A 22,968-nucleotide genomic window follows, 5' to 3' on the forward strand; every position below is an offset into this window, starting at 1 on the left:
GCGCTTAGAAGATGGAACCATTTTTGTTTGTTTTTTCCCTGCAAAGAAAAAGGTTGTTGTTGTGGTTTTGTAAAAACAAAAATAACCACAATAGACTTGACACCAAGGAACCAAAGGAGGTTAGAGTCGGGGTGGAAAAGAGACTACTCCCCACCCTTACGTGTACAGATGGACTGAGGACTATTTTAATATGAGGAAACCATTTTTGGGCGTGTGTGCGTGTGTGTTTCTGCATTTATTTTCTTAACAGCAAAGTCAAGTGCTTTGGATTCTACAAAGTCCCCGGAGAAGAACAATATATATGTATTATATATATATATATATATATATTATTCCTCTCTCTTTTGGAAAGATTGCTTCATGCCTCTGGGAGGAAACGTTTGCTCCTTTTAACTTTTTTGTTTTTGTTTTTGTTTCTTTTGTCATTTTAAAAGTTTTTTTAAGGACAAATATGCAAAAGTGTTTGAATATTTTTTGTTGTTTTATAAGAAAACACTTGGAGAAAAGCCCCACCTTGCAGCAGTAGGATAAAAATCAATGCAGACTTTTTTCCTTCTTTGGTGGGATGGGAGGGGGAGGGATTTTGCTTTAAAAGGATTTATTTTCTTATTTCAAGGGGGTGATTTTTTTTCTAAAAAAGACAAATTTACAAAAAAACAAAAAAGGAAATCTACAAAAAAATCAACAAAAATGGAAATTTACAAAAAAAAAAGTTGAACTTTGAATGGCAGCAAGAGAGGTTTTGAATGAAACCTGCCAGGATGGAAGGAAAGGATGTGGCTGGTGGCATCTGGTGAATGGAAACCTTTTTAATTTTTGGCATAAACTCTGCCCCAGCCAAACAAGAGAGAGAGAGAGAAACAGAGAAACAGAATTTGCTCCAGATCTCGATTTCTGCCCTCCACCCTGTCCAGTGGGACCAGTCCTTGCTGGATGCTTTGGACTCTGCTTTGAGCTTCTGCACAGACCTTTCTTTGCTTCCACATGGATCTTTTCCTCGCCCGCCTCCCCCTGGCCCTGGATCAGGGGAACAATAAACTGATTGAGGAATCTGCTGCCAGTGATATGTCGTCGCTTCTGGATTCTTGAACATTGGATGGACATGTTGCCCGCTGCAGCGCTTCACCCCGACACACACACACACACACACACACACACACACACACACACACACAGTGCCTTCTGCCGCCTGCAGTCCGGACTGTGCTGCTGTATGCCCCTCTCCAATTCCTGCATGCTTGTCAAACCTAGGTGCATAGTGCGCCTGTTCTTTTGACAAGCCGGTTGGGGAGGCAGGCGATGAGGCTTCTGACTGGCGGGGACTGGGGGAGGTCTGTTCCGGTTGCTTTAAACAAAACAAAAAACCAGGGAGCATCTAGCACCTTCCAGGGGATGGCTGTGCTTCCCCCACCCCAAACAGAGATCCTAGTTACTATGCACGACCCCCCTCCCAGTCCTTGGTTGCTGGCTCGCCAGATTCGCAATAGCAGGAGATTTATGTGCAATAATCTGTCCCTTCCTACAGTGCGTTTCTCTGGAGAGCCTCTTGAAGGTACCAAGTGCTTTAGACACCTCTGCATGTTTCCTCCCTGTTTTTCCTTTCCTTGCTCTACCCCACTTGCTTTCCCCAACCTAATGGTGCTAAAAAGTCTTACTTTCTCCACCATCATAAAATCTCCCCAAACCGGCTGGCATGAAATTGTCCCTTCCATTTTGTTTTTAAAAGTTGCTTTGTGATCATGGTAAACCTGGCCTTCTCCTCACGCTCCTTTCTTGGTACCTCCCCTTCCCTGCCCAAACACCTTTGAGAAAATAGCTCTTATGCCACTGACAATCAGGGAGGACTAATTGCAGAGGCCATACGGGTGTCATGTGAACCAGGAAGAGCAAGTGTGTGATTGTGTGTGTTTGCGCAGATGTGCATGTGTGTATATGTCATAGGATGGAATTTGAAGAAAGGATTCCTGCTTAATTGGGTTTGTGCATTTCTCAGGACACTTTGGTTTTCTCTTTTTTTGTTTTTAAAAGGGTTTTTAGTACTGTCCTGACTGTGAGTAGGATCAGGTTTATCTCCTAATAAGAGTGCTTGAGGTTTTGGAACAATAAAGGTTAATCATCACACCCACCCATCCCCTGCATAGCTCCTTAGGCTTGGTTCTCCCTCTGCTGCAGCAGCCCTTAGTTGGCAGTGGCACAAGGGGAACAAGTCCTAGAGTGTCTGACAGACACCCCCTCCATTAAGTCCTCAGATGCCAGCATGGATAGAGAACTCTTAGTATAAGTTCTTTGGATCCATGCCTAACATCCGTCTTTTACATTTGCTGCCTGAATCCTCAACCTGATCGTTTCCCCACAAATTTCTGAGCTACACTCGAGTGCCTTCATTTGGGCCTAGGTGGTTTTGAACCCATTGTGAATCGAAGGGTTGAAGCTTTTTTTGTAGTTCCAGACCAATAAATTTAGTAGTGGAAAATGGGCAGAGAGTCTTTAAAATAGGATCCTAAGTGATCCCATGGCCATTTTAACGCCCAGCAAAGAGGGCATGTCTCCTCAGACATGAATAGAGCAACTCTCACCACTCACCCGCCTTTGTCATTATTCATCTGAATGGCTGCATTCCAGTTCGTACAGGGAAATCCTCACCCTGTGAAGGGTTTGCATCCCACATTGCTGTCTTTCTTCCTCTGCTGATTTCATTATACCCCCAAGATGCCAGCAACTGCAATTTTTTTTAAAAAGGTAGTTGTGATGCATAGCTCCTTAGGCACAGAATACATGCTGGCACAGGAGTTGACTGGTGGGTCCAAGGATCCTCCAGATACAGACCTCAATCCAAAGAGTACTTGAGATGTGTGCAAATGCTTCCTGGTTGTTCTTTTTTTTGGGGGGGGGGGTCATCTGGCAACAGTTGCTTGCATTGCATCAGGAGCTGCTCCCAAAGTTCCTCTGTATTTCACAAACAGGAGAAGCTGTTCTGCATAGGCAGAGCATACAGTTATGTGAAACGTTGCCCTGGGGGCACAATTCACCAAGTAGTTCTCTTGCATACCACTGAAATGAATGGGAGGTACTCCAGAGCATCTGAACTTGCTCCTGCCACTCCCTTTCTTTTCAATGGGATTTGTGCAAGGAAACTTCCTTGTAGCTTGCACTTCCTTGTAGCTTGCACCATGACCATGAGTCCAAAATCACCTGGCCTGTTAGGATGGCAGGCAATTGGTAGCAAGTAAGTGGCTAATAGAACCCAAATGCTGGGGGGCGGGGAGAACCCACAAGAAAATGGAACCAGAACGTTGCTGAAAATAATGAGATTTAATATATCACAGTCCATTTTTAAACTTCAGTTTTCTAGAAAATGTGAATTGTTTAAACAAAACTAAGGGTGCAAGCCGCCTGCTTTTTGTCAATAGTCATGATTTTAATTGCACACACTTTAGAAAAAGCTTCTGGTCTTAAATTAACAGAAGTGGGAAAATGCTAGACATTTGATACTGGTTCCCAGGGAGCAATGTGCTTATTCAGCCTCAGGTCTCGTGCCTAGTATTTGGTGCTTGTGCCTAAGAATGGTAAATGTTTATCCAGTTATTTTAAAAAATCTGACTCTTACTTTACTCCTTTTGTGGCAGCAGGCAGTGTATGCATAATCATGATTAACACTAACCATTTGACTTCTATTAATCTTGGTTAAGATTCCCGAAGCAAATGCCAACAAGATCTGCTTGTCATCTTGGAAACAGAGAGATGGGGAAATCATTTTAACTGTGGTTTAGTACGGTGGCTAGTTACAGTTAATGAAAACTCTGGTGTGTAAACTTGCTTCAGACCATGGTTTTATTTTCTGCTTTACAGGCAGTCTTTCATCACAGATCACTTATGGCACTCATATGTTATATAATCCTGGTTAAGGAAAGCTAACCATTGTTACATATTATGCATGGAGCCAACATTCTCTGTTTTCCTAGTGTAATCTGTAGTGCTAGAAAAGAGCCCAAACCAATAAACCCAGGGTGAAATCCAGCAAGAGTGGGTTATTTCTATGGGGGTTGGTCCCATAAAGCTCAGAGGTATTTCTTTCCAAATAAACATGCATAGGATTGAACCATTCAAACCAATGGAATAGGCACAGATCTGCATTTACATTGCAATACTCATTACCAGTCCCATTGAACTGGTGGGATACTCATTAACTCTTAGAATCCACCAGTTGCTATGGGTTACTAGTTGGCTAATGGCTAGAATGGGATTGGGCCAAAAGAATTTCAGGTCTGGTTGATAAATCAGTTTTGCTTTTGGCTCTTGATCAAACCATAATCCTTTGTAACACTATTTCTGCTTGCATAGCTGGGACTGGTAGATTTAGCCTCATTTAGCAGAGTGAGGTGGGGGGGTCAGGTAATGTGAATTCTGTCTCCCACACACATTATCAATTCTAACATTTTTAGCACCACCTCAGTCATAGAAGAACATTTTTTAAATATTGGTGGCAATATTTTCTTCTCGTTTTATGTTCTTGGATCAGGAAGTTGCTGTCTGTGTTTATTGGCTACCTAATTTGCCTACTTACAGTGAGAAAACAAATGCTGGAATTCACCTGTTATTCAATATAACCTTTATCCTAAAACAGAGCTTCAAGTTCCATGTCAGAAATTAATGTGAAAAAACTTGCATTACTTTCTGCATCGTTTTCTCACTCACTATCCTGAAAGACACAGATCTGCTATATAGCCAGGATTTCATGTAGAAGACACTTGTCCCAAGCCACTGAACATGATGATGTGCTAAATAATTATGTCTTCGTTTAAGTGAGCTGCCCTAGGTGTGCAGATTTTAGCTGCCCAGAATAGATAACATCTTGCAAGGCAGTAACACACTTGGAACCCCATCAATATCACCTATGCAGAATCCCACATCTACTCTTGTGTAGGGTACCCTGTGAATACACACAGCATGTGTGCAGACCAAAGCTCCCCCACCCAATTTCCTGGTTCATAAGCAACAAGCTTATGAATTATCCTGTGCGTGCCACACCTCCTCCCACCTATTGGTCTCTTTGCAATTTGTTTCTCTGCAAACTTGTTTAATTTGTTTTAGCATGTAGCTTGTAGCCAAATTGCCCCACCCAAACAGTGTTCCTGGTGGGGGTAACAACATTGCAGAAGATAGGAGTCTGTGGTCAAAAGTGCATTATGCTACATGCTTCCCCCCCCCCCGAACATGTCCAATTGGTAGCTGCTACATCAAGAGCTTGTTTGGAGGTCCAAAAGGTGATATTGGCATATGACTTGGGTGAAGGAGGTGGGAGCAGGATCAACCTTGGCTTTCATTCTGTTGCCTCTACGTCCAGTTGGCATTTTTTGTTTTTCCATTTGCCAAAGATACAGAACAAACTCATGGTCTCTGTGAGCAGGCAGTAAGTCTAGGATGCTACCTACAGTTGTCTAGTAAGGGTTAATAATGATGAGAAAGAACAGAAGGGAAGAAAGGGTAGGTGGGACAGTGGCAAAGGCATAAAGGGAAGACAGAAGGAAAGCGGAATAGGGGCAGATGTCGTGAAGATGTAGTTGTGACAATGGAAGGGGGGTGGAATGTGTGTGTAGGTTGTGTGCGCATGCAGAAATGAGCAAGCGTGTGTGCAATGAGCATGGATGTAGACCACATATTTCATCACTGCAAGCTTCCTTGTGGTCCTAAGCCCTGTTCGCATGCCCACCCCCTTTTCCCTAATGCACTTCCTAGCTTTTCTCTCTCTCCCCACCCCCCACTCCCTGAGTCACAGTAAAGCCAAACTGGCCCCACACTTTTGATCAGATTATTTCATTTTCATCCCATTCTTCCTTGGCTGGAAGGAAGTAAAGTATAGTTTGGCAAGTGCGAGGTTCCCACCAACCTCATCAATACTCTCAGTAGGCTGCAGGGACTGACTTTAAACAGCTCAAATAAGAGCTGGCAGTAAGGCACCAGAGCTTTCTTGTTACTCTTGGCCCTTAACCTGAGCCCTAGTCCTATAAGAGCTTCCCAAAGCTTTTAGCCATGCTGACACAGGACAGGGAAGTCATGCTTGCAGCTCTTTACTGCATCCTGGATGTCAGCGGTGAGCAGCAAGCTTGAAACCGTGCTCGGGAAGCCTGAGTGCCTAAGCATGGGAACTGAATGCAAGGAACTGGGGCGTAGGAGTGTGCGTCTCTTGAGCTGCTAGATTTTTAATCTTGTGCCTTGATTTCCCCTATTCCATTCTGCCAGTGGGGGAATTGCTCCTTGCACTTTAAAACTTCCAGTCCAGTAAAGGCCTTTTCCTGTCAGCGTCCCCTCCCCAACCTTTTCCTAATTCACACCCACAAGGCCCAGTGTTCTCTGCCCCAGCTTCCCTCTGCAACAAACACACCCATCTTGTATCTCATGCATCATGCTTTGCCCCATTCAGCCATCCCCAATGCTGGAAGAGGAAGCAGCCAATTGCCTCTAAGACCTGGCAGATATTAGATAAGCCTCAAATCCCTAGTCCCTTTGAAATGCTAATATATATATATTTTTAGAAGTGAGCTCCATCACCCAGAAACTCCATTTACCACCCGCATGCTTGCATCAAAACCCCTCCGCCTTGGAAGTTGTTGGTGCTATTAAAAACACCCCGGTTCAGAACTTCCCTTCATCATTATGCTCACCACTTCCAGTTTTACATCATTCTTAGCTCCACATCTACCTCACATGTACTTGCAGTTCATTTGCATATCCCGAACCGGCAAACTGCACTTTCTCCAAGGGACAATCTCCTCCCGCCCCCCACCCTAAGTAATTTTTCTTGGCTCTTATGCTTTGTTTAAAGGGGTTGAAAGAAGGGGAATGTTTGTTTTGACAAAAAAATATCCCTGTGTTGCTGCTAATTATTGGGAAGTTTCTTAATGTACCACCTTGTTCTCCCCCATTTGTAAAGAGAAATATGTTGAGTTAGTTGATTTAATTGGAGTGGAAATGGTTTGTCCAAGCTTGGGGGCATAGTTTCACAGTCACTACGTGGAACCTTGACCATGGCAAGAATTAATAATAAAATTGTTTCCTTTTTTGTTCAGCCCTTGCACTTCAAAGCCTTTGTGGCTGCATTGCTTACACTGGAAAATATGATGGAAGATTTCTATCTAGAAGGGAGGTCTAGGAATGGCACTGGCTATCATTTCAGACCACTGGGCCACAGCCTTCTCTTTTCAAAAACAGACTTGCCAAAGCAAGACAGGGGCTTATTATGACCCATCCTGGGAATGCTTGAACCGTCAGGCCACCATGATTGCTTTAAGGTTTCACACCCTCTTAACTTTAGCCAACTATGAAATTCACAGGAGGGAAGTAATTGCCCCCCCAAGTGACCTAGGTCATCAACATCCATTTCTAATTTTCAGTCTCTGGCTGTCAAGGTGAAGGCAACAGCCTAACAGTAGCCAGTGACAAGATATTTGCCAAGATGGCAGAAGGAATGCAGTTTTTGCCAAGGGTTGTCATAATCTATATATTAAAAAACAAAAATAAATCAAAGGTTACAAGTAGACAGGTCTGTAAATTATGTTTAGTACCATGGTGCTGTTAAAACTTCCTTAAGCACTTAGATCCGGCTGATAACGGCAAACAGGCAGCCAAATTGACCATCGGTGGGAACTGGGATGACTGTTCTGAGGCACACTCTCCCAGATGAAAGACTGTAAAGTAGCAATCCTTGGAATGACCTGTCCAAAGGGAAATGATACTCCTCAGCTCAACAACCAGTGTGTAATACAGCAATATCCACATAGGCCATAGGTGATCTTGAACAGGCTCACTAGCAATCGGATCATACTCCAATTCCATTCCAACAGGGCATGCAAGACTCCAGTTCCATTCTTCTACTGCTTTGAGTGCCAGGGTCTTGCCATTTCAGGGAGGATACCAACATACACACAGAGAGCTGTTTCATTTGGGGGAGAGGGGACAGCGTCAATATTTTATCTTCCAAAAGCTTCACTTTGCCAATGGAGTTGAAACAGTTCACACAATTAAGACTTAGCATTTCAGTGGCCATAAAATATTGAAAGAACAGAATTTTGAACATTAAGACGTCGGAAAAAATATAAAACGGTCACTCTTGAAGGCAGCACTTTATATTCTTCCTGCATGTCTTCCCCATCTCTAGCAGGAGAGGCCACGATTGGATTGGAACTAGGGTTGTTGGGGGGAAAAAATTGGTAAAATTCGGGATTGGGCTTATTGGCCACCCCACCCCCGAGGAAACCTGAATGCCGAATTTCCGATATCGGTAAAGGTAGGAATTTGGCTATAAATTCGGGTTTCCTGAAAAATTTGGTCATTTAAACCCTATGGGGGCTTTTCACGGCTTTCTGCGACTCCTGTGGGCATTTTTGCAGGTAGAGGTCCCAAACATTCAGGGTAGCTAGAAGGGACTCTCCTTTGAAAAACCCCCAAATTTGGTAAAGATTGGGTCAGGGCGTCCGGAGTTATGGGGTCTGGAAGGGGTCGCCCCATCCTCCTCCATTGAAAAGCATTGGCAAAGTGGCTGTGTTCACATGCTTTATTGTGATCTTTGCAATGTATCTCGATGGAGAAGCCGGGCTTTAAACAGTGGGAAAGTTTGCCCTGTGACTCCATAGAGATACAATGTATCTGGATACATTAAAGCCTGGCTTCCCCATTGTTCTTGCAAGGAGAGTCCCTTCTAGCTACCCTGAAAATTTGGGATCTCTACCTGCAAAAATGCCCCCTCCCCCCCAGGAGCCATGGAAAGATGTTCCCGAAAAAGCCAGATTTTTATCCGGTTTTTTCAGGAATGGCAAATTTAGCTTTGCCAACCTCCCGGATTTTGCGGACTCATTAAACCCAAACCCGAATTTTACCGAATTTGCATTTTTTTCGGTATTTTTTTCAGTTTGGTTTTTACCGAATCAACAGCCCTAATTGGAACCAACGCAAAAGTGGTCCAGCCTGCTTGATAGCGGCTCCTTTGTTCTGGAGCAATGTGCCCTTTTTCTTGGTAGTTTTGATGGCTATGCCAACGCTTTGCTCTGTAGCAAATTGCCATTAAAAGCAATACCTACCCACCCCAAGCAACATTTGTCTGAAGCTGGTTTCTGTCTACAACAGGTTACACCTAATGTGTTTTAAAATCCATAGCAGCCTTTCAGAATAACATTGGAATCTACATCAGCTAACTTTTTATAAAATTACACACTTGCCATGGAGTCTTGTACACAGGTCTTTTGTCAACCCTTTCAGTGTTCAACACAATGAGGATGGAGCACCAGCTTGCTTCTGGCTCTGTTTCTGACTGAAGAAATGCCAACCTGTTTTGAAACAACTAGAACTCTCATAGGCCACTTCCTTTCCATGCTTCCATTTACTACAGATGTGGTGAGAGTTCTTGAACACTCACTACACTTCACGACTCAACTAATTTTACCTGCTTGTTTTATTTATGTACTTAGGACTATTTGTACAGGTTTTTTTTTTTTTTTAATTGAGAAGTTTCTATAGTTTTGTACCTTCCATGCTACAGCCAGGCCTTTTTTCTCTCTCAACCCCATATACCTTCCCCTCTATAGAGCTCTGACTGGTCTCATTTTGAGCAATTTTTGTTTTTAAATAAAAAGGTGAAAAATAGTTGTGGCTTGATTGATTCTTGGAAAGAGTTTTTGTTTTGTGTTTTAGATTGCGTTTTCAGGTAATCAGGTTTCTAGGGCATGCTGGTATTGAAATGATTTCCCATTGTATTGAAATGATTTCAAGATCACATCAGACAGATTAGTTATCCTTTAACATAGGCTAAACCCACTCTTTTCCAGGAACCACTTCCTAGATTCCTGAGTAAGGTCAGGATTAATGACAGCTCATGCCCTGACCTGGATGGCCCAGGCTAGCCTGATCTCGTCAGATCTCAGAAGCTAAGCAGGGTCAGCCCTGGTTAGTATTTGGATGGGAGACCACCAAGGAAGACCAGGGTTGCTGTGCTGAGGAAGGCACTGGCAAACCACCTCTGTTAGTCTCTTGCCATGAAAACCCCAAAAAAAGGGGTCGCCATAAGTCGGCTGCGACTTGAAGGCACTTTTTACACACACACACATATAACATTAGCAATCTTACCCTACCAAAATGCATGTACCTTATACTGTTTCAGTAACGGAACAGAGCACTCCAGCAGGCCTAGCCAATGCTCTGTTATCTGCTTGTGAATGCTACCATGGAACCCAGAACATCTGCAATGTATAGTGGTTCCTCCAACAGGTTGAATAGAAAAAGCACCATCTACAAAGAATTTCAAAATCATTGCCTTAACACATTTGTGCAATTCCACTGCATGCTCAGTAGATTGTTAGGTGGGTGTATTAAAATGGTAAAAGCAGCAGGAATCACCTCACCCCACTGTATTTGCTTGTACAAAGGGGTTCCAATACAGTAGTAAGTAGGAGTTGAAAGCTGTGAGCAACCGTGACTCCAGATGGTGTGCATAAAGCAAAATGAATAAAATGTGGGCCTTTGTCCTTTAGAACAGAAGAAAGTTGGCTCATAAATACAATGAAACACAAGGAGTCTATGGGAATTCTAACGTTTAATGTATTGCTTTTTGACTTGGAGAAACGCAGGCCCTGCCTAAGAAACCAGCAGGAAGAGAGACTGGAATGCAAGACTGATTATTCTGCCCCCTTGTACCTGAAGTTCACTCAAACACTTGCTTCTGATTGGTTCTTGTAGGTTATCCGGGCTGTGTAACCGTGTTCTTGGTATTTTCTTTCCTGACGTTTCGCCAGCAGCTGTGGCAGGCATCTTCAGAGGAGTAACACTGAAGGACAGTGTCTCTGAACTTGGGCATAATCATAAAGGCTCAATGGGTAACCACACTTCTAAAATCAGGGCCTGAAAAATATGGTCAGGACTGTTCATATTACACACATATGTGGAATGTAAAATTGGGCACAACCGTCCCCCAGCTTTGCTTTTAAAAGAGCAAGGCCCCTAACCCCTTAATGCTGGGAAAGCAGCCTTGAAAAGAGGGGCGAAACTCCTCGGGGGGCCAAAGTAGCAGTTGCAAGACTTGGCCTGTTCTATAGAGCAAATACTGCCATATACAGTATACTGTGTAAAGCCTTTTTTCTATAGACATATGAAAGGTACTCCAGTAAATGACAACAGAAGTGCTTTCATATCCACAGGACTTGAGTAAGAGAGGTTGAACACAAGGCCAGTATTTTAGAGTGGAAATTAAATCACTTGATTTGGAAAAAATACATTACGACAATAGTGAAGATAGTGTGCTTCTGCACCGGACCAGTCCTACTTCCTGATGAATTACTGCCTTTGGACTTTAAATGTAGCAATTACTTTAATTAACTTTCAAAGTAACCTCATTTCCAACCCCCCTACAATCAATCCTGCACCACCCTAGATCTACTGAAATATTCTACTTAAAAAATGAATTAACATGCAAATGGAATCAACCTGCATTCCACTCCAGCTCTGACGCAAGGGCTGAGTTACCAATTCACCAACGGTGGCATAAAAGAAAGAGCAAAGTCCACACATGCTGTGCCTGTGCTCTCCCTTCTATTACAGGTATATCAGAAGCCCAGCCTGTGCCCCATGGGGTGGAGCCTCCAGAACAGGTGAGCTGTCCAATGTCCCTCCCTCAATACCACCTGCCAGACCCCCATTCCCTCCCGGTGAGTGGCCCTACCAGGAGCAGACAGTTCGCTCCCTCCTCAGACCCGACAAGTGGCAACAGCCATGGGCCACTATCAGTGGCAACGAGGGGCAGCGTTGCCATGGGCCAAGGGCAGAGGAAGGAACTAAGGCTTTGAAAAAACCAACATCCCCCACAGAGTTGGCCCGCCCCTGATGGTCCAGGGCTGAGGGCGTTGGGGCAAGTGAGAACCCCAACGGCACAGACCCCTCCCCCCAAAGGGTCAGGTCAGCCAGCCTGGAGGATCTCCCCTGTGCCCATCTGGATTGGCTGGAAACCTCAGTGTGGCGAGGCATGCTTTCTTTTCCCCACAGACCTCTGCAGCAGCACATGAAACAGGTCGAAACCATCAGGCGACCGCCGATCCGTCACTCCTCCCACAGGCTCACCCATCAACCCCACCTCCACTTGCAGTGCAGCCGGCGAGGTCAAACAGCCTGAACTGGTGGCGTTCAGTCCCAATGGCAGGACGTTGTGGAAGTATGTGAAAAGCTACATCTCGCCAGAACCCGAAGTGGATACAGAGACTTTCTGCTCCCATATGGCTGTCCCCTTCCCTTCCAATAAAGTTTCCCATGCTTTGAGGACCATGTGTGTGAATCTCTGTTAGGGAAAACGGGCTTGGAGGGGGGGTTGGGGTGTTCTGTCAAAGGCTCCCGGCCAACACAATATGTTGTGCCCCCATGCGGTACCCAAGCCATGGTCCCTGGATAGCACGCCCTCTCCTGGAACACGAGGGCAAACCCAAGGTGTTGGCATCCCTGGCACTGATCATACCAGAAGAGGAGGGGGCAAGGCCCAGGAGGACAATGGTGGATAGGAGCCATGGCAGCTAACATGGTTGTGCTGCTCGTGGTGCGAGGAGGCCACCTGCAGCTGCAAGACTTCCTGGCCAGGTGACCTGTCTGGGCCACGCATGCATGGTGACACCCCCCATACTCGAGTTGACTGGGGAGATGCCGAACAAGGGCCCACTGAGCCAGACAAGGCCCTGGATTAATGGGCAAGAGGAGGCCTCCTCGCTCTCTTGCCTCCCCATCCCATCCCCTTCCCATTCAAGCCTCCCAAAATCTGCATATGTCCTCTGGCTCCTTCAAGTGGATTTGGCACCTCAGGGAAGGATCTCTGGGACACAGAAGTGGTCAGGACGTGTCGCTATTGGTGAGGGCTTGCCATCTAAGGGGCCACTGCTGCAAGGCCAAGGGCCATCTGTGGGGGCCAGGGTTCAGTGGAATCTGAGCTTGGAAGTCCCACGCTCTTACGCCAGGGATCCCCAGGGCCTACATGGGCACAGGACAGCCATCTGATCAGATGAGCAGTTCGCATGTCCAGCCTTGGTGGCTGGATGCTTTTAATGACAACCCATTTCGGCCATGGGCTGAGGCAGGACCTGCAAGGTGCTTTTGCACCCAGATCAAAAGAGCTGCCTTTTGGATGCTGGTCTCTTGAACCCAAGCTGAGAGAGTGCAACACATCCAAGCTTGGCTGACGCTGGACCCCTCTTCCCTTCTAAGGGACTTGTGAACAACAGAGTGGTGATAAACTGGTCAATGGAGGGGAGGGGGAGGAGGGGATGGGCGGCCTGGCCATAAGGCATCAGGGGGCAGGTGTTGGCATCTCACTGAGTAACTGACACACCAATGGCCCGGGGAGACTGGCTGTCGCCCAGGCGGTGGTCACTGTCACACAGATGATGCGGGGTGATGATTCAGGTGGACTCCCCCAGGGGATAGGGCAACCGCCACTAACTGGGTCCCAAATGGACTCCGCTGGGGTGGTGGTTTCAGAGGCTGCACAAGGGGGGGGCGGGGAACAGGGCACATGTCCATGTCTAACTGTCACTCCATGGACCAACAGGGGCACTGTCTGATGGCCTGCCAAGAGCCCCCCAAAACTAGGCGGCCTTGCCTTGGCCGGCGGTGTCCCAAAAATTTGCATATGGCTCAGACCTCCTATCCATGGATTCTGGTGTCCTTCATCGGCCCTTGGGGAGCTCTGGATGGCTGGCCACTGTGCGAGGGGATGTTTGCCTGGCAGACATGGGGGGGCACATCCCTGTGGGCAGGTCGCCATATCCCACTCCAAGGTTTCACGACGGGGGACTGGACCCCCTTGCCAATGTTGGGCATCTGGATTCAGAGGTTGCTGTATCGGGTGGGGCCCCGGGGTCTGCAGGCCATGGGCTGTGCCATCCAATGAGGTGGTGGAACCCCATGGCAGCTTCAATGACCAGCCACTTGAACAGGTTTTGGTTCAGCTGATGTCCTTTGCCATCCGATGCAAATCTACATACCATGCCTGTGGGGACGTGGCCCTCAGGACCTGGCACTTCCAAGGTCAGCTTCTGTGGAACCCTCCAATGCCCCGCCACTGTCATACAATAGGATTGTCCAGGGGACAGGGTGCGGGAGGGCCAGGGAGGTCTGAGCTGTCATCAGGGGCTGGGGGGATGTGGCCATGTCAGCATCTTGTTGGGTGGGGATGATCTGACTTCACCACCACAATGCCTCTCACACCCACTCCTGTGCAAGGTGGCCTGGCAGGTTACGTGCCCTGTCATCCTCCTGCAACTGGTGCCCCCTTTTCAATCCCCGAGGAGGGGATCAGTCGCCCCTTGCTGACTCGACATCATTTAAGTGAAGGTTGCCCAGGCCGGCCCTCAGGCAATTAGGGTTGTTAACTCACCCCTCTAACAACATTCAGGATCAGGGCATCCTTCCCCGCTGCTGCCACCGGTGCAAGAGGATATAGCCACATCCGGAGGGCCTTTTGCTTGGTTGCCGCTGGCCCTGAGGGTGTGTGGTGGTGGACCCCAGGCTGCCTGTGACACGTCCCCACCCCACCCACACCTCAGCTGCCCTCCCTCTGATCGCTTGGGTGGGGGCAGACCGACCCTTCGGACTGCTTTGCCTAATCCCACCCCGGGGGCACATTTCCCCCAGCCCCCTGGTGGCCGCCTGCCTGAACTACTGGCTGGTCCCCGCCTCCACCCCCTCCACACCTGTGCGCCCATGCTGGCCTCTGCCTCACCATTATTTTGTATGAAACGGCAACTTTGCGGAGGTGGCCGCAGTGTGGCGATCTACTTTTGAGGCAGCTTGGCTGTGCCGTTGCTGAGCTGTGCATGTCTGCAGCGCAGTAGCCCCCCTTCAGGAACGGGCTGCCCAGCTGCATCTCCACAAGGACACAACCCCCCCCCCCAAATTACAACAGCAGTGCCCACTTGACCCACCCCCAGGCTGCTGCTCCCCTCCTCCTCCCTCATTACCTCTTCATGTCTGTTCAAAATGGCAAATGTGACATCAGCTGCACCAGAAGCGCCACCCCCTTCTCTTTCACTGCTAAGCCATGCCACAGCCTACAGCACAGCTCAGCAGGGGAAAAGAAAGTCCCTTTAAAGGGCGAAAAGAGGGAAGGGCAAAATGGCATGTGGCAACAAGCTGTCTGGTGTTATTCTGAAACCAGACCTTAACTCTCTCGCACCTGTGGCCACCCTGTAGTTCTCTTTTACAGCAGGTTTATTTTTAACCCTGGTTAAATGGGAAAGCCCACATGTTGTGCTTCCAATAAGCATGATGTGCAGACGCTCCCATTTAATTTGGGGGCTCCCTGCAAAAATCTCCACATGAAAGCAGCCTATACAACATTAAAAGGTAAAGGTCCCCTGTGCAAGCACCGGGTCATTCCTGACCCATGGGGTGACGTCACATCCCGACGTTTCCAAGGCAGACTTTGTTTGCGGGGTGGTTTGCCAGTGCCTTCCCCCGTCATCTTCCCTTTACCCCCAGCAAGCTGGGTACTCATTTGACCGACCTCGGAAAGATGGAAGGCTGAGTCAATCTTGAGCCGGCTACCTGAAACCAACTTCCGTCGGGATCGAACTCAGGTCATGAGCAGAGCTTTTGACTGCAGTACTGCAGCTTAACACTCTGCGCCACGGGGCTCCTTATACTTATCTTCTGCATTGAAGAGGGAAGACTTTTACAAGGGTAATGTTGTTGTGTATACAACATTACCCTTGTAAATGTCTTCCCTCTTCAATGCAGGTAAAGGCTTTTACGTATGTAAAGTACTGTCAAGTTGCAGCTGACTTATGGCAACCCCTTATGGGGTTTTCAAGACAAGAGACTAACAGAAGCGGTTTGCCAATGCCTCTGCATAGCAACCCTGGTATTCCTTGGTGGTCTCCCATCCATGGCTGATCCTGCTTAGCTTCCGAGATCTGATGAGATCACGCTATGCCGTGCTGCCTTCTCTCCCTTAAAGGCTATTAAGTACTTGATAAGCATGCAGCGTATTAGGAAGTCCTTTCTATGTAGCAGCAGCTACTCGTTCCGCCTCTTGGACCTTGCATAGAACCCTCCCTTGATAACACTGGGATTGTGTCCCCTTTACAAGATCAATACAATTTTTAAAAAACCCTGAACTGCATCAAAGTAACCCAAAGTCTATGCCACAAGAAGTTTAATCATGCAATTTTCTCATTTTGTATAATTTGACTGTCAGGCACGGGAAAGGAGTTTTCTGAAGCTCTGCTCACTGGAAATCCCCACCTGCCTGCTCCTCAGCGGTGAAGTTAGCACTGCCAACACATTTTCCAGTTTCTCTTTTGGCACTAAGAACTCCTCTCTCTTTTTCCAAATAAAAGCTTCAGGAAGCTGAATTGAGGCAATTGAGTACACATACTCGGGTCAATATTTCACCAGGCACTGGGACATGTTGCTAAGGACAGAAAGATCAACAGGACACCCAAGAATGGTAAATATCCAGCTTGTATCAGACTCTAGTGAGAAAAGACAACAACCTCAAGCACAATCTTCTCTATCAAACGTGGTTTGGTTTTTGTTTATTCTTTGAAACTTGACAAGCACTCTAACATCTGTACTTGTGGAAACATCACAAGGAAACAAAACAGGAATTCTAGACTTTCCCCCCCTTCCTTTTAAACCTTATTAAAAATGAGGTTGGTCCTAAAAATATAGAAAGAAATGAATTTAAATTCACAAAAAACTGTACATTATCAAAAATTCACTAAAACAAACACATTTGGTTATTCATATAAAAAGTTTGATTCCCCCACCCCATCTCCCCTTTCTGTTGTTCAGAGCATCTTAAAGAATGGTGAGTGGGTTGATTGGTTCCTTTCTGATATTAAGCCAAGAGGGGAGGACAAAGCCAGGAGTTGAATAAGGCTAATTCTAGTTATAAATTTTAAACTCAGTTTCAAAAAAATCCATGTAACTTAAAAAACACACAACGAATTTATAAACTGATGAAATCATAGAGTATTCCCTAATGAAGTCAAAGATCAGAACAAACCTGGATTCACTGTTTTATGGTACAAGGGTCTGCATCTAAAAATGTGAACATTTCTATAGCAACTCCCTCCCCTCCAAAAATGTCCCCAAACCCAACAAACGATACTTGCAAAACTACGGTTTTCCCATGACTGAAGGGGGGGGGGGGGAATCCCAAACACAGCAGAAAGAAAACACTTTTAAAAAACACAAAAAAGAAGTTTGTTACAGCACAAGTTCTGATAAAATATAAATATTTATGCATAATATAAAGTCAGTTTCAAATAGACTTCAAATCTACCTTTTTATTTAAACGCAAAAAAAAATCCCAAAATTTAAAATAAAATAAAGTTTGAGGTTATCTGATAGAAAAAAGGCTACGTTTTGTTGAAAACAACTGAGGGACGGGGGAAGTGAGATTGGGGTGGAGGAAGCACAAAAAGGGAGGTTTCGGTCTCCAGGCTACATCACCTGTGGTTACATGTTACTTACATCAGTGCTCTTGCAATTGGATTGGTCGACGCGGGTTGGGACATACACAAACGCATACGCACACACAGTCTCACACAGATGTAGCACAGCTGGATATGGGGGAGGAAAGCCATCTCCTGATGAAACCCTGCCAGCCATTTATCTGCCCCTAAGTGATACCCGTAATTACAATGGTTTGAGGAGCTAGGCTGGATATGAAAAGCAGCAAGGGAGTTAAGGTTTCAGGGTGTGGCTTTCCACCCCTCTGATCCACCCAAAGTTGGGGAAGTAAAGTGAAAGGACCACAGGAGTTTCCTCTGGTCTCTCCCCATACGCCTCCTTATCTCTGTACCAGAATAGGGAGTATTGGACCAGCATCCTGCAAAAGAGACTGGAGAAGAAGAACCACCAACAACAGCGGCACCACGTTCAAGGGCTGCAGGCAGCTGGGGATGGCACATGACCCAAGGCATCTCTAAGTCCACAATGTTGGTGTGCGGTACAAGTCAGGGGAATCTGTTTCCTCAGACAGCAGTCTCCCTAGGAACCAGTGCTCCACAACAGAGTGAGAGGAATGCTAAAATCATGTTATTACTTGGAACACAAAACACCACAGCAGGCTCTCATGTTCCACAAGGAGGTGACTGTTGGAGAGATGCTGAACTACGAGCTATAAAATAGTTAGTTTCTCTTTCACTTGTCAATAGCTACTTCACAGACTATTTTTGGAGGGAGGTACCAGCCACTATCAAGACAACCAGATTTTTTAAAAAAGCCTTTGTTTTGATCTCCTGATCTGTGGCAACAAAGGGAGAAGGAGGATATAACTGAACAAGTTGAATCTGGATTCAGTCACAAGGATTCTTGTCTGGCCAGGTGCCTGGCATCCAAACACAAAATGAGTTTAAAAAAACATCCTTCAGACCTCTCTTCTCCATTGAACTTCTCTTGTTAGCATGGCCACAAATCCCTCAAAAAAACTCCCTGCATAAAGCCGGTTTGATTATGAATTATGTCTCACACAGCTCCCATTCATCTGCATGGAGCTTGTGCTGGTTTCCAATAAATGGTTCATGCTGATCAATCATTCCCCATAGTTGCTGGAATCAAACACCCCATCTGAACAGTGGCTGGGCCGAGGCCTTCAAGTGCTATAAGGCTCTCAGGCAGCATCACAACAAACATGGTTTTTTTGTGGCTCTGTCACAAGTGTAACAGAGACCTTGCTCACACAGGAAAGTCGTTACAGATGAAAAAAATTATGCTTTTCCTCTGAAAACACTCAGAGATTGGAAGAAGGGCTGAAGAATTAAGAGTGAGGCCATAGATGTGTGTGTAAACAAGGCAGTAGTAAGGACATAGAAAATGTAGACAAAGACTAGAAGAAAGACCTAACAGCAGCTCCAGAACTTTAGAGTGAGGACACCTGTGGACATCACACAATGACAACACAATCAGCATGAGCAACTCCAGCTTCCTCTTTTCATTCTTTCTGTACAAACTTACCAAGCAGGAACTTGCACATTTGTCCATGCAAACATCTACACTGCTTGTTATATAGGAAGGACTTTCTCTGTCTTCGCTTGTGTGCAATACCTAAAGCTGCACTTAGACTGAAATCCCTGTCATGATAACTACAGTTGGCAGCACTTTAGACCCCGCAGTATTAACTCATGACCAGGCAAAAGGTACCTAAAATGGAGGAGAAACAGTGAAACTTCTCTCTAACATCTTGTCCTTTATCACACTGGGCTTTGGGTGAGCCATTTGAGGATGGAAGGACTGCACTCTTCTGTCCTAAGGGGGTTAAATCTGACATCCTTCACAGGGAGGAAACACCTACATTAGACTGAGAGTTATGTTCCAGGCAGGGAACAAGCAATCCAACCACACACACACACAACACACACACAGATAAGATTGCAGGTCAATCTTTGTAGACAGTAGCCATCCCTGAGGAACAACACCGGGGGGGGGGGCACTCAATAAGGCCAGAATCCCATGACACAATTTCCACAATTCCTGAGCAGCTGATAGGGCAATCCCAAAATAGTCCTTCCCTCCCAAATGCATGACCCACTCACCCCACACTCCTGCAAGCTCAGGAGTGGTCCTCTGTAGCCCAGTGACACAATACGTCAGTGACACTACCCACAATCAGAGGGAAAATGAGCTGTATTCTTACAGCATAAAAGCCTGCTTTGGGGCACAGCGATTGATACATGAACTTTCCCTGTTGGAAGTATTCCACGTGGAGCGGGGGGTAGTGAGAAGGTTCATCCAATTTCACTCTGCTTGGTTTGCCTAGCAAAAAGTATGATCTAGTTGATATCCTTTCCTTGCTGGACATTTGTTTTGGATTATTCCCATTTTGTTCAACTCCCTTAGAAACAAAATCTGGAATAAACCAATTCTGAGCATGCACACACATGCTGATCTGGATTAACTGATACTGGATTAACTGAGGCAAGGAACATAAAGACCCTCATACAGGTGAAGAGTTGAAGTTAGGGGTTCACTACTCAAAGAAAATCCTAGGTCCTGGATAAACATAGGACATGTGGCTTGAGGAGGTGCCTCACAATACAACAAGACCCTCAAGAGAAAGCTCACCTCGCACCCACCAAAGCATACCTTGCCTGGCTCCCCACTCTTCCCCCCTCCCTCAGTAGGCTGCAGCTCCAAACCAGACCCTTGGTTTCAGAAAGAAGTCAGGAGGAAGAAATTAGTCACAACTATGGTAGCTGTTGGAAAGGAAGAAAGTGGAATTGGGAGAGACAGAATTAGGGTCCAAGGTGGGAGGGAGGAAGAGAAGCAGCATGTTTCAGTGTCATCAAGGTTGTCATTCCCAGAGGCAGGAGTGATCTGCTTTTACACGTTTCAATGCGACTCTACAAAGGAGGAAAACTTAACGTCTGTGTTACTGGCCATTAATGCATGGTACTGACACTGCACAGAAAAAAGTGTTCTTACACATTCACTAAGAACTATTGCTATTATTAAATAGCCCCAGCTAAGGTGGGGTTGTGGGTGGTGGTTTTTCCATTTGAAAAAATGATTCTCTTTTTTTTTTTTTTTTTGGCTTAGACAATCAGTCAGAGAGTTTGTGTTGCTTGGAGCGAAGAGATGGGGGAAGGGCTTCTGAGGATCCAGGCAGTTCGAGAAGGCTGCCCCACTGTTAAATGCTAATCCAAGTCCAGTCATAGTGAGAGGGAAAACAAGAAATCAGCTGGTAGCAGGATGAACTCCAGAAGAGACAATGTGCAGCACAGGGTAAAAAGGGAAGGTCTTCCGCATGGGCACCTCTCACCTCTCCCATTCTGCCCGCTTCATGGGTTTGTCTCATGTTTTCCCTGATAAAACTCCTCCCACCGGCTCTCGAAAAACTGGCGCATGGCCAGTCCTGCCTTGCCCACCTCTGACTCATCCTCATTAAAGGTCCGGCAGTTGTCAAACACCAGGACAGCATCAGCAGCAAACTCCTCACAGCTCGTGTACCTGGGAAGCAAAGCAGCAGTCAGTTTTGAGGAGAGTCCAAGAAGATCAGCAGTAACCAGTAGGGATTGCAGTGATGGCTAGTCTGGATTGAGCCCCTTCTGCCTACCTCTCAGAGCTATGAATCTCCCACCTCTCCTCCTTGCGCTGCCTAGAAAGCTGAGAGAGATTACTAGTGTCGGGTCTAAATATCAACTATGATGGAATCTGAAACAACTTCCTACTGGAGGGTGGCATCCTAGAAGATGCATCTGGCCTCCTCCCAAAGGCAGATTAAGGCAGCCCACCTGCCTCCCCACACTTTTCTCTCAAACCACCACTGATATCTGCACCCATAATTAGGAAATGGGGAGATAGTGAGGACATGAAGCCTGGGAACAGCCTAGGTCTGCTCACTACAGCAGCAGGACTGGCAAGTAGAGGCAGTGTTTGCTTGTGGTCCTCTCCATCATCATGAAGGAAGCACTTTTAGCCACATACTCCACTGTGCAAAGTTCAAATTAAAAGAACAGAGCCAGTTTGCATGGTCTACCCATTCAACTGGTCCCAGTCATTAAAGACACTGCTTTTCCTTATTAAAGCACTTGGGGGGAAATAAGAAAGGTTAATCCCCTAATTAAGAATCTGGGAAATAGAAAACACCTCTTCCAGCAGAATGCTTAGATGAGCAGAATTGTTGGGATTTTTTAAAGAATTTTTCAAGTTTTGACTGAAACTGCAATTATTGCAAAGAGTTTTGTGTTCATGATATCCCAGCAATTCTCTGTAAAAGCATTAATATTCAAATGTCTTAAAGCTTGGGTCTTGCCACATATTCTGTCCACTGCATCACCTTTTCCCAGTGTTGGGTAACTCGGAAGGAAGGAATTGGCCCACTGGCCCACCGCAGCCATAATGGGGTAGAATCATAGAATTGGAAGGGACCACTAGGGTCATCTAGTCCAACCCCCTGCACAATGCAGGAAATTCACAACTACCTCCCCCACACCCCCAGTGACCCAAACTTCATGACCAGAAGATGGCCAAGATGCCCTCCCTCTAATAAACTGTGTGACAGCTCCAACCCTACAGAATATCGAAACTTTCTAACCAAGGCCAGCACCAGCGGGAAAAGCTACCTCAGATGCCAAATTTGGAGCATCAAAGAGTAAGCTATTGAATTTACTTTTCAATGCTTGGTTTTCCAAAAGGCCTTACAGTTGGGCCCAGCTACTTCTTTCCCTGTACTCACCCGCCCCGTAGCAACCGTGCCCTCATGGTGGCAAAGTCCATTGGATTCTTGATGATTTTCCGGTAGCCAGGCACCAGCCGGGGGTTGACAGGTTCCAAGAAGGGCCAGGAATGCTCATGTGCCTCCATCTCCATTAAGATGATTCTGAAAAAACAGGCCAAAACATGGTAAGGAGACAATGGAATTGATGAGCTAGTTAGTACAAAAGTGGAAGGTTCGTCCAAGGAGCAGCACTCAAGGATTTTGCAGGGCAAAGCCAACTAGAGATGAACTCCTCTCACAGTTGGAAGCAACTTAGATTCTACTCCTTTTCCAACCAGCCACACACTGTATCCCCCCCCACCGCCAATTTCTCCATAATGTCTTCCTGGGATCCCAGCTTCAAGGGGACACCTACTCGCAGAAGGTAAGGTCAGCGCACTGGCCTCGTGTTGACACTCTTCTTCTTTTGGAGGGAGAGAGGCCTTCGCCCGAGTATTGGTGTGGTACACTGGCTGAGTTACTGCGTTGCTGGGATGCTGCTACCCGGGACCGAGGGTGGAGCTCTTCATTCCCTAAAATAGTGCCAGTACTATATGCTTTCCGCTTCTTGCCCCGCCGCAGAGAGCCATAATCATCCTGGTATTCTCCTTGCATCTGCACAACAAAAAAGGGAGGGGAGACTTTTATTAATATCTGGAGTTAACTTCAGGAAAGGGATTTTCCTAAAGCAGAGTACCAAAAGTTCAATGTTATCTGCGAGGGATAATGCTGGTATCTATATA

General features: G+C 46.3%; 1 protein-coding gene across 1 annotated transcript in view; it reads right to left on the bottom strand.

The window, feature by feature from the left end:
• Window positions 1-20,671: 20,671 nt before the first annotated feature.
• Window positions 20,672-22,968, bottom strand: part of BAZ2A (bromodomain adjacent to zinc finger domain 2A) — an 87,912-nt gene continuing 85,615 nt past the window's right edge. Inside the window, exons 27-29 of the mRNA XM_056853969.1 lie at window positions 22,602-22,840; window positions 22,205-22,348; window positions 20,672-20,976 (exon numbers count right to left, since the gene is read on the bottom strand). Coding sequence (XP_056709947.1) covers window positions 20,808-20,976; window positions 22,205-22,348; window positions 22,602-22,840 — 552 coding nt within the window. The 3' untranslated portion in view covers window positions 20,672-20,807. The remainder of the gene's footprint in view (window positions 20,977-22,204; window positions 22,349-22,601; window positions 22,841-22,968) is intronic.

The sequence above is a fragment of the Euleptes europaea genome, chromosome 1, assembly GCF_029931775.1.
Source record: "Euleptes europaea isolate rEulEur1 chromosome 1, rEulEur1.hap1, whole genome shotgun sequence".
Lineage (NCBI taxonomy): Eukaryota > Metazoa > Chordata > Lepidosauria > Squamata > Sphaerodactylidae > Euleptes > Euleptes europaea.